This window comes from Archocentrus centrarchus, chromosome 23, assembly GCF_007364275.1.
Source record: "Archocentrus centrarchus isolate MPI-CPG fArcCen1 chromosome 23, fArcCen1, whole genome shotgun sequence".
Classification (NCBI taxonomy): Eukaryota; Metazoa; Chordata; class Actinopteri; order Cichliformes; family Cichlidae; genus Archocentrus; species Archocentrus centrarchus.
The window spans coordinates 14,695,455-14,707,770 of NC_044368.1; the positions used below are offsets into that span (position 1 = coordinate 14,695,455).

The 12,316-nt window shown below is 41.0% G+C and overlaps 1 protein-coding gene across 1 annotated transcript in view; it reads right to left on the reverse strand.

The window, feature by feature from the left end:
- Positions 1-3,000: 3,000 nt before the first annotated feature.
- Positions 3,001-12,316, reverse strand: part of pdzrn4 (PDZ domain containing ring finger 4) — a 41,464-nt gene continuing 32,148 nt past the window's right edge. The window contains exons 5-9 of the mRNA XM_030720264.1: positions 11,041-11,103; positions 8,452-8,553; positions 8,135-8,242; positions 4,634-5,695; positions 3,001-4,532 (exon numbers count right to left, since the gene is read on the reverse strand). Coding sequence (XP_030576124.1) covers positions 3,960-4,532; positions 4,634-5,695; positions 8,135-8,242; positions 8,452-8,553; positions 11,041-11,103 — 1,908 coding nt within the window. The 3' untranslated portion in view covers positions 3,001-3,959. The remainder of the gene's footprint in view (positions 4,533-4,633; positions 5,696-8,134; positions 8,243-8,451; positions 8,554-11,040; positions 11,104-12,316) is intronic.

Genomic DNA, 12,316 nt, shown 5'->3' on the forward strand with positions numbered 1-12,316 from the left:
ACTAAGATGTATCTAATGATCTTCATGCTCAAAAAAGCTGGTTATAGAAAAAAAAGTGAGGATAGAAACAAGATATTAGATTTCAATTAGAGTGAGTGCAAAATTGAATTTGGGTGCAGATTTATTTATTTATTGAGTTATTTTACAAAGCTTTCATGTGTTTCCTGACCCTTAAAAAGGTGAAGTGTCTGTCACCTATACTTTAAATTTATGAGAGCTCAAAATGCTGGAAAAAGATTTAATTAAAAGAGCAACCCCTGTCTTTGCCCAGTCTCTTTCTAATTGTTGAATCGTGAACTCTGACCTTAACTGAGGGAACTGAGGCCTGCAATTCTTTAGATGTTGTTCTGGGGTTTATTTGTCACCTTCTGGATGAGTCACTGATGCACCCTTGGAGTAATTTTGGTAGGCCAGTCTCTCGTGGGAGCGTTCACCACTTCCAGGTTTCCTCCATTTGTGGATAATTGCCCTCACCGTGGTTCACTGCGGTCCCAAAGCCTTAGAAGTAGTTTAGTAATAGGTGTCAGTGCCTTTGTTGCTGGTTTCTTATAGTGTTTTTAGTTTAAAAAATAAAGAGGTCAGTATGAATGTTGTTGGACAGATTTATTAATGCAAAATCCAGCCCTGCTGTCCAACCAGCAGAACCACTGTGGAGATGTGTTACCTGCATTGTATCCCACAAACAGTCACAAAATGTCATCTTTGCTCGTATCATGCAATCCAGTTAAACTAGTGAACCCCATTTACTTTTATGAACATCAAAAAAATATATACTGGATGATAAACCATGGTGAGGAAACAGCTTGTTACATATCAATGCTATAGTGGATCAGTATTAGAATGGTGTTGCCATCTAAATGTGGCATGACAGTTGCCAAAGGCAAGGGTTGGCAGTCTGGGAGATATGTTTAACCTCATGATCTGAATCTATATATCACCTGACCTTGTTCTGATTGTCAGATATTAATCATCAGTGACTGAATCTGATTCATCAAGTATTTCTCAGTATATGCATGCCTCTGCATCTAAAATAAACTTAAGAAGTGTTTTCTTCTGTAGAGCGGATTTTCTGTGATAACAGCTTACTTACAAAACACTGAAGTAAATGGAAAGCTTGTTATTCTCTTATCTCGAGAGCCTGAAGCTTGTGTGCAACCCAAGTTTCAAGGCTTAGTGTTAAGCTATGTATTTTTGCTCATGCTATTGTGCTTCGTACATGTATGGAAATCCAAGCCTGTTCACGCCTAGGCCACCATAATACCGCTGGTGTGTAACAGATCAACATTCAAATACATTCAATTATCTTTGCATTGCACATTGGGATTAATCATTTATAATACTAGGATGACTGCAGCGAATTATTCCTCGGTTCCTGTGTCACTTCTGTCACACGGATATAACTGGCTAGATATTATATGAGGAGATGGGTAGCTGTGAGAAAAGTGGGTGCAGTGCTTACCTGATTTAATATTATGCATAAAGGCGCTGGTGATGGGGATGTCGTTCTGATGTCTCTCATTAATTCCTCAGTTCAGTGGGCTGTGGACAGACACAGCAGACTGACAGGGAATGAGGAGACTTCACTGGTGTCTCTTTAATGCTTTGAAATGGGAGTATAGTTTAGCTTTGATGCCCCCTATCACTAAATGGACATGTACCCCCCCCCCCCCCCCCCCCCCCCCCCCCACACACACACACACACACACATACACACATTCCCTGCACAAATATCCCACCCCCCACAATGTGAGTCAGTCATCCTGGTATGAATACATGAATACTGTAAACTGTAGCGACAGGCAAAATTACTATGCGTGCTATCAAGCTACAAAAAAAAAAAAAACATGCTTTATGCATTCTTGTGAATATGAAGATTTGGAGACTTGGTAAAGCCTTGAGGCAGGTGTGGCATTTTTCCAGGTGTAGCATTCATTCATAAAGAATATAAGGAAATGAGCAATCATTTCTTTATGATCATTCACAATGATTTGAGAGTAGCCGATTGCACAGTATTGATCAGCAACTTCGCTTTCCATCAGCTACATTCCTTTATTATGAGTCTCGTATAAACAGCGCGCCTACCTTCTCTCATGCTGCCTGATGCACATCCATGCACATCAAATGTGTTGTCGCTCTGCAGGAGACAATGCAGTCTACAAAGAGTACACGTTCATAAGAATGCCTCTCATATCCAAACATGTAAACTTCTGTCCCCAGCATGCATAATGCATGGTTTATTTGAAGAAGACATTCAAAGTGAATCACTAAAAAATGGTGTTCGGGGCTCTTTGACACGCAGGAGAGAAATGTGTAGTGGAAACAATTTTGTCGAGTATTCTGATTTTAGCAACTAATATTTACAGCAACAGTATATAGGGACACTCCTTGAGCATGCCACTGAATTGGTTCCAGTGTAAGGATTGACAGTGTTTCATAATCAACAATTATATTAGGAAAACATAGACTTAAAGGCTGTGTGAATTAACATACTGTGGTTCAAGGTTCAACTAATCGCGTGTTCAGAAATGCTCTTCTGCATACCTTGGTCGTAACGTGTGGTTAACTTAAATAATTGCTGTTGCCTTACTATCAGCTCAAAGCAGTCTGGCCACTCTCCTTTGCCATCTCTTGCATCAACGAGGCATCTTCTCCCAAATAAGTCACCTAAATCATTTCTTCCCCCTTCTGATGCTCAGTTTGAACTTCACCTGTTCATCTTGACCTACATGATCAACATGAATAAATGCATTGAGTAGTTACCATGTGACAGACTGTTTAGGGTTTCAGTGTTTAGGAGGTCATTACTGACTAAAAAAAGAAAAAAAAATCTTTCTACAGATTTCTTTTTTTTTCATTATTCATTTATTACAAACATCACCATCAACAAATACTGAACTCAAGGCCTCTTCAATTAACTTTACAGTGAAAACAGCAGTTTGAGTTGAAAGGCTGCAAATTAGATACATTTTCACTGACAGCGCCTTGAAAAGTGTTGCCATTTCAAGGCTAGCTGCTCTGAAACATTTTAGACAGGTTATAAAAATTAATTTACAATAAATACAAATAACAGTAAACAATATAAATAAGAATCTGTTTAACATGTTTAACGCAATTCACGCCTTTATGTTTCAAAGGGAGGGTTGAAGGTCAGTGATTCCTTTTGCCCAGAATTCGAATACTTGACAAGTCAGTTTGTTTTTTCTGTAAGTTGAGGTAAAGCTGTATTAAAAAGCCCTCCCAGCTCATAAACAAAATGAGCTTTTGAGATGGCATATTGAGTCTTTCAGTGCCTTAAATTCAGTGCTGTTTATCAGACAAGTCTGACTCAAGTGACTTTATCAACACAGTAAAAGCAGTGGTTTGCGGAGTCGTAGTCCTTCAGCATTTTAATTAGGTCTCTCTCACTGCGGGCTACAATACAATCAATTAGTGTCACCTCTGACATCGATGATTTGGTGATAACGAACATAAATAAGAAATTATAATAAATGTTTACAGTACATTGACATTCAGTGTAAAAAATTCTTTACAAAAAGCAGTGTGAAAAATATTGTATTTTCCCCATTACTAAAAAAAAAGCCACCTTGATCGAGGCAAGTGAAGTTGCTTCATGTGCAATGAAACAAAAGAATCGACAGTATGGACACAAAATGCACAGTATACACAACGTTAATGTGTTGGTCCCTCAGTCTGTTACTTGAATCTCTTTGAACCAACATGCTACCAGAAGCAGGGAGTATTACCAAAATGCCAGTGTAAAAAACAGTTTGTATGGCCGAGGTCTGGTAATTGATTGTTGAACTATTCAAACATTCTTAAAGTGTTAGTTCCAAAGTGGCTTTGGGAATGCTACAGACGTCCTCAGCATTGACATATTTGATTTAATCTCAAAAATGTACACTTTTTAAAAACCAAGCAGTAGTTCCACGATTGCTGTCCACCTGACTCGATATCTTGTATTAAACAGTTGTGACAGAAAGAAAGGCATTATGGACTTTGGAGCCCTCTGGGACTCTGGCCCCATGGCTCATCAACTCCTGGATAGTCATCCAGTTATCCAGGATCTTTTTGTTTCGTTTCTTCATCATCTTTTTGTGACTGAGCTCTAAGATATTGATCTCCTTCCTGCCTTCAGCTCCGCTCACTGGTCCCTCCTTTAGACACTCCAGGCGGCTTTTTTGCATAAACTCCCTCCTCTTTCTCTGCTCCCTGGCTCGCGCCAAGTGCTGCTTCCTCTCCTCTTTGCTCCAGTAGCGGCCCATCTTCATCTCACTCATGGCGTCATCATCTGTGGTCATGCCCCCGCTCCTCTCCTCTCTGATCCTTAGCGCCCGCTCCCTCAGTATGCGATCACGAGCAGGCCTCCGCGCAACATATCGTGTCCCGTCAGCTCGAACTTTGACTTTCCACTCTAGTCGTGGTTCCCCAGGGCGTCCGTTACGGTGCACAGGATCTCGACAGACACTGAGGAGGCTCAGCTGGCTCTGAGAATACTCCATGGATGAATGCTGCTGTAGCAGCTGCATGTAGCTCTGCAACACAGAGAATGGTGTTAACAAAGAGATCTTCAAATACACCTTACTCAAAGACATATTAGCAATAGATTCACATGCATTTTCTTGATGATATATACCTGGAGTTGCTTGGATCCTCCCTGGCCATAAGGGGCTGTGTGATATGAAGAACCATAGGGAAGCCCTCTCCTTGACTCTCTGTTCCTCCCCTTCTTCTCACACCTCTCATCATCTGCAGGGAGAGCAGGGTCCGACTCAGACCTGGAAGGGTTGCTCTGATCTGGGCTGCTTGAGATAACAGGACCTGGATCTGCTGGTCTGCTACGACTAGATGCGCCCTGGGGCTTGGGGATAGGGATGGGACTGGAGGATGTGGAAGAAGCCAGTCTGAGGTTTTTCTGGTTGGTAATGCTGATGTGTCTCTGCAGAGAGTGATCAGGAGATCTCTCCATACCCAGTGGTGTTGAGCGTGCACTCTCTGCTGTGTTGTAGGCACTGGAGCTGTCTTTCTCGCGTATCTTATCGCCTTCAGACCTCTCTGGGTGTTCATGAATGTCAGCCAGCCTGCCATGCCGTTTGTGTCCATCTTTAGGGCTCCTTCCTGGTGAGCAAGGCACTGTCTGCGACTGCTCTTGCTGGTGGGACTGGCGGAGCTGATGGGCCTGCATGATGCTCTGGCATTCTAGCTCAATGCTGCGCAGTTCCTCATTTAGCATCCTCAACTCCTGCTCTACCCCTCCCTCTCCTCCTATATCGTCTACACTATCTTCATCCTCTCCTCCTTGCTCAGTAAGGCTACACTCTATACTGTGTCGAATTGAGTATACCCCACACTCGCCTCCATTTCGGATCTGACACTTGAGCTCCAAGAGTTGCTGGAAGCGATTCTCCAAACCCAAGATTCCACCTCCACCACTGCGAACACTCACTACCCCTTCGTGGCCTTGGCCTGTGGACCGCGTTCTCACGCTCTGGTTTTCCTGTGGGACAACAGCCCCTCGCCTGGTGTGGGGATGCTCTACCCGCCATCGCTCCCTTAGGCAATGGGCTGGGCTCTTTCTTTGGAGTTTAGCCAGCAGCGGCTGGTGCTCTGGACTGTCCGTACTGCGTCCAAACCCACTGTCTTGATTGTTGGAAGAACATGTAGCTGTGTCTGTTGTCATCCCTTCTTCAACTTGATGCTGGGGAATTAAGAAAGAAACAATTATAATACTTAAGGGCTGTTTCACTCAGTTGTAAGACCATAATTTTTTTGTTGCTAGTGATTTGGTTTCACATAATATTGGGAATGAAAGTTCAGTTTAGTCCCTAAGTACTGGAATTACACCCATATGAGACAATTTGTGCCAAAATCATTTGCCAGTGTATGATGTATGCAAATGTAGAGAGGCTAGAAGTCCTCTGCGGTATCCATTAAAAAGAGGATTTTCAAGGTTGAACTCAGAAGTTAATGCTAAGCAAGCTAGCTTGTTGACCTCTATAGATAAAAGGTAAGCCATGTTACAGCTGAGGCATTTCTAAAAAATATGTACTTGACTGTTTTACCTTCGGACATAAACAAAGATGAAAAACTTATTAAAGCCATCGAGGTTTTAAAGAACTACCTGAAGTTAAGCTAGCACATAAGCATTTGGCAAACTGCAGATAGCTAAACTGGTATTTTTAGGATAATACAGACACAGCAGCAAGGGCACTGTCTTTTATAGGTTTAAGGTTGAGGGTTTAATTGTTTTCAATAAAAGTACATGTTGAGGGTCGGTCAGGTAAAGCACAGTAGATGGTGAAAAATAACTAGTCAAGAGTGTCTAAGAGGACATTATCCATGAGCTGAAACACTTTTGCATGAACTGAGTCATTTTCCTCAAAGCAAAAAACTGTGATCCTGAGCTTACTGAAAAAGTATCAGATAGTTATTAATCTTTGAACCATTAAAATGTTTGCATCTCAGACACCATAGGCTCCCATGCTTTAGTGTACACTATGAGGCTTTAAAAGCTTAGCTTAACCCTCATCTACCTACATATCTAACACACATGGACTTCAGACCTTGGTCTCCGAGGACCCCAAGAATAATTTACTGTGAGACGCAATCATTAAAGCAAAAATAATAACCAAAACTTATTAGTTATGTAATTAATGTAATCTAAAAACATAGATTTTTTTTACTGCTTGTGCAAATTTACTATTAATATTATATGCATATTTTATAAAGCAGAAATTTTTAATCATTTATATGACTTACAACATTTATCCAAGAACAATCCACAATATTACTTAAAGTTTATTTACCATCCTGACATTCTGTTATTTTTTTTTAGTTTTCAGTATTTTTAACATTATTTGTGTTGTATTTATATGATGAAAACAATCTGGGTGATTTTGACCCCAATAAATAATAATTAAATAGCCACACAACCAGCATGCCTAGAAGTCTAATCTCTCCAATATTTCCTAGATCTGTCTTTGGGCCTTCTTGGTTCCTCACCTCCTCATCCTAGAACCTGCCCAAAACAGTCTCTCTCTTTACCACAGCAGACCAGCACAGTGTTCATATTACAGCAGAAACCGCACCAATCTGTCAGTCAGTCTCCCACTCCACTCTCCCCTCACTCATGAAGAAGACCCTGAGACACACTTGGGGGATCAACTCCTCCCTGACCTGGAGTGGGTATTCCACCCTTTTCCAGCAGACATGGAGGTGCTAATTTTCATCCCAAGCCAACAGAACCACATTATCTGCAAAAAGCAGGGCTGAGATCCTGGGAGCCCTGCTCCCCCCAACCACCACACTTTGGCTGCACCTAGAAATTCTGTCCATAAATATTATGAAAAGAATTGGTGACAAAGGACAACTGTGTCTCTCTCTGACTTACTGCTGGTAACACAAACCAAGCTCTCGCAATGGTTGCACAGGGACCAGAAATGACTAAAAACAACTAAAGCTAATCTGACACAACAGGCAGCTTGCCTCATGCTATGCTCATGACATGCTGGCTTGTGACAGGAGGAGCAAATAGTTTCTACTGTATGTTCCTGTATGTGATTCAGGAGCGAAGGTAACACCTTTGTTTTCTTAGCTCATTGGACAGTCAGCAGGTAGAGCTTTCTCATTGCTGCTCTGATTGGGGCTCATGATGTAGCAGCATCAGCATGCCCCAGCTCCCTCGGAGACACAGTAGATTCAGCAACGTCTCCAACATTCAGATAACTTCCACTCTGATGAAGACAGCAATGTCATCTGAGTCTTTCTTCATTAACAGACTGACAGAGTGCCCCTATCTCCCCGGACACCGTGTGTTATTTTAATTTATTAAGTGGATAAATAGCTCAGTTTATTAACACGGCCCCCCTGGAACCCCAAAACATTTGGATTTTTGAAAAGTACTACTCAAAGCAGAAATATAAAACCACGATGCCATAAAATTAGGAATAAACTAACAGTCATAAAAATTGGGATGATAGACCAAAAAAACCCCCCCAAAACATGTGTGAGATATGCAAGGACTGCTACCTTCTGTTGCTTCTTCTCTCTTTTCTTCCCGACCCCATCTCCCTCTCACCTTCTGCCTTTTTAATGGACATTTTGTCTATTGTTTGTTTCACTTAGAGCACAGTCTTACCTCATCTCTCTTGTCAAAGCTATGCTCCTTCTGCTTCCTCCTCTCCTCAAGGATCTCCTCCATCAGCTCCTGTTGCTCATCATCCAGCCATCCAGCCTCCTCGTCCAGCTGAAATCACAACATCCTGTCAGAAACCTCCATCTTTCTCTTTGGTTTTGAATGAAAGTGTTTGTGTGTCTGTAGGAACTCCAATCACACTGACAGGAATGGAAAGGGAAAGGCAGGTGCTTTTATTTGACATGACATAGGCTGTCAAGATAGGGCAGGAAGGCTGTGTAGGGGTGTGTGTGTGTGTGTGTGTGTGTGTGTGTGTATACCTGGATTTCTGGCCTTGTCACCAGTAGTGTGATGCTCCTTGCTTCTTCACTTGACAGCAGGGCAACAGCCTTCTCTCTGTCTTGCACTTCACAGCCATTTATCTGTACATCGAGACGAGAATACATGTTTGAGTCAGTGAGAAAGAACTCATACACAAGTCACCATACCTTGCAAAAGAAATGTAATTTTATCACCCATATACCTATCACAAATAAAATGCATTCAATAGTTTTTTTTTTTTTTTGCAAGACACGCTGTCTTTTTATATTTATTCCCCTTTATGGACATTTTCTTCCTCCATCAGTCTCTTTTTCATACATTTCTTTCTTGGCTCCCTCCACATGCCTTCGCTACAGTCGCTTGAGAGTGCACAGTCCGACCTCACGAGAATCTGCTCTCACCAAACCATCCAGACATACAATTAACTGTTCTTTGACAAGTGGCGTTCATCTTTTCCTCGCTAGAGTAATGGGCCTGTCAGAAGTAGATAATAGGGCCAGGAGTACAGCAGGCCTTGCTCCCCACAATCATTCATAGTACCAGGACACAGAAACACTGTAGAGAGAATGGAGTAGTGAATGCAATAAATATGGAGGAGGAGTAATGTCGTATACTGTTGTTCAGACTAGAAGCAAGTTGAGATGTTGCTTACTGAGGCCATCAATAATAGGACGACTTATCTGATTTATGCAAAATGAATGAATAACTCCTTTGTGTGAATGTCATAGGCTACACATTCAGTGTGTCCACCAGAAAAAAATTAGATTCAGCCCACTGGGGTGGGATTTAGCATTACGCCCGCTGAATGTACCACTATCCACCCGTCATAATGCAGAACTGGGATGCTGCAGCCCTCAATACATCTTCTGCGCTGACACATTGTTGCAGATGAGAGAGAAAGGGAGGCGCGTAAGAAAATCACAGGGAACCTCGTTCACATAAATTAATGATTTCGAGGGTGCTATGTTTTCCACAAGTCCTTTTTGTTCTTCTTCATAGGGGTTAGGGTTATTTATACTTCTTCGGGATAAAGTTCTTCATAGTTCCAACTCTTATAAGCTGTCTTGAAAGTCTAAAAACAGTAACAAAGCTAATCAGAGACATCCAGTAGCTGGCTCCTGAATTGTGTGCCGAGACACAACAGTGTATTGTTAGGAAAGTTCAGCTGAGCTGTGGAATTGTGCTACAGCTGTATATTATTACTGCAACACACAACTGCACACCAAGTTTGTCAATTTTCTATTTGATATATCAATATTTTTGCCTTAATAAAAACAAAAAAAAAGTGGGTAGATGGGAATTAAGGAAACACCGCACATCTAAAACTGTAATTAACAGACTGGATCGTTTTCTTTGGTGGTGCAAACCACAACTAACTTTTAGCATTTTATAGACATGATAAATAGTCATGTATATAAAGTCCGTTCTAAGTGTGGAAGATAAATCCCTTGAGAAAACAGGCTCCTTTTTCCCTCCTGAATCTATTGTGTGATGTCCTGTCAACTGTTAAATCTAAAGATAAGTGAATGCTTTGAAGCAATGCACAGCCTCATTTTTTAATTGTCTTCCAAAGAACTTAAAGACCAGAGGCAAACACTTCTGTAAGCCATCAGTTCACCTTACAGACTGTGTGTCTCTACAGGCCTAAATAGCCCTGCAAGGGAACAGCAGCAGCCAATCAAGAGGAAGACACTAATTCACTGACAACAATGTGTGTTCAGTGAATTAACTGCGGGATTACTATGAGAGTATCCAAATAAATGTAGAAATGCATGCACATACAGATGGAACATGTGCATGAATATGAGTAAATACAAAATAAACATTAACAGATTGTATACCAAAAAAAGAAAAAAGAAAAAGAAAAAAAATACCACCAGGCAGCTCATCGTTAAGACTTAACGAGGGACCATTCACCTTGGTTACACACTTGGAGCCACTTATTGGTAAGCCCGGTGCTAAGGATGCAAGCCTCTTCCCGGTTAATCCTGCATCCCAGTAGGAAAACTACTTGATACATTTCAATGTAAAGAACTGCACACATTTCATTTAAAATAATCCCTAAAGCCTCACAACAATTTATTGCAAGTGCTGACCCTTCTCACCCTCAGCAAAGTACTGACTGCCTCTCTCTCCTGTAGCACTCTGTACACAGCCAGTTGTGCTATCTCTACACTGTAGGAAATGTGACCACATGGCTGTTTCTGCATAATTAGAGACAGAGAAAAATTGCCACAGAGAGACAGCAATCCTAGAGATGATGTAGTGCCTGTTGTAACTGCAACTAAGGTACTTTAATTTCCCTGGTAAAACGAGGTGATTAAATATACATATGCTTTCCCAGACCGGAGACACCAGCAGCTTGGATATTCTGTAAAGAGGACTGCCTTACGAGCTGGAGGACGTCCAGATTTCACACAGAGAAACAAAGCAGTGTTTGTATGTTTTTTTGTTTGTTGTGTTCTGTTTTATGGCTGATATTAAGATCACATGCTGCCAGTGATGTGAATGTGAAGAACAGACAAGGAGTCAGTTCACAATATAACCTGCTGTTCACGTACTTTGGTCACTGACATGAAAATACGCACCTGTAGAATACGATCTCCTTCCTTTATGCGCCCGTCTTTTGCCGCTATGCTGTTTGGCTCCACCTGCGCGAGAGAACTTGAGAATCAATACTGACAGCCAATCACTGCACATCTCTGTATTCACTGATAGACAGCGGTGAAGCACCACACTTACACTGCTGCTCTTTCATGCCTGCTGGTAGGAGAAAAGTCTGTTTTTTTAATAAAGAAATGATGCTTATTTTCTTGCCTTCAACCTCCTATTTATGATTTTCACAGATTCTTAGAGCTGAGCTGTTTCAGAGATTCACATCAATCCTCTTTTTTTTTTTTACCTGATGTATCATGTAAGTGAAACGGCACTAGATATGAAGCATGATTAAAAGACAATGGGAGAAAGAAGGAAAAGAAAAAAATAACTTAAAAAATTCCCAAGTGTTTGTGGCCTAAACAGGGATCTGTTTTAGCTCAATGAAACAGCAGTGCATATTTTTCAAAATGCATCTCAGCGGATATGCATATGAGCTACGGCACCACTCAAAGCCCTCAACAACCACTTCATAAACTTTGTTGTTCTTGCATTGAAGATCAAGAGATTTAGCAACATGTGGAAAAGCAACACTTGGTGGAGTGTGGTTTAAAAAAACAAAAAAAGAAGAAGGAGAAAAAAATCCCGGTGTTCCCGAAGTTACACTGATACTGCATGCATTTTAATCCTGGGAATTAGCATTTCTATCCTTTTATCAAACATACAAAAATAGATCTGTTATGTTGGTTGGAGCCGTCAGAATCTGCTGAGGTGCAGCAGGTGTTTGTGCTTTTTTTCCCCTTCCTTTTTTTTCTTTTCATGCTTTTTAACAGGTGAAAAACCAGAGGAATAACTGGCAGTTCACAGATTTACAGTGCATATGGAATTATTTCTAAAATAACTGAAATGAGCTAACTACAGTGCACGTCTTTGTGTTTCTGCCATTTATGTTGGTGAGCTAATCCTCACTGTAGCTCTTACTTTTCACAGCCTTGCTTTTGTGTTCATAATGGGATTAAAATTGCACCTGCAGTCAGACTAAACATTCATTGAATTCATTTTACAGCCCCCATAATTCTATCATTCATTCAGCTCTATCGTAGAAAATGCAATAATTTGTTTTCATTCTGTCATATTTAAGTTTTTTTTTTTTTTTTTTAGAAGCATTGCAAATCATTTGAATTTTAAAGAATACCCGTAATGCATTCCTTCTTTGATATGTGTGTTTGGCATTCAGATGGCAGATTCCACTAAATAAACTATTTAACA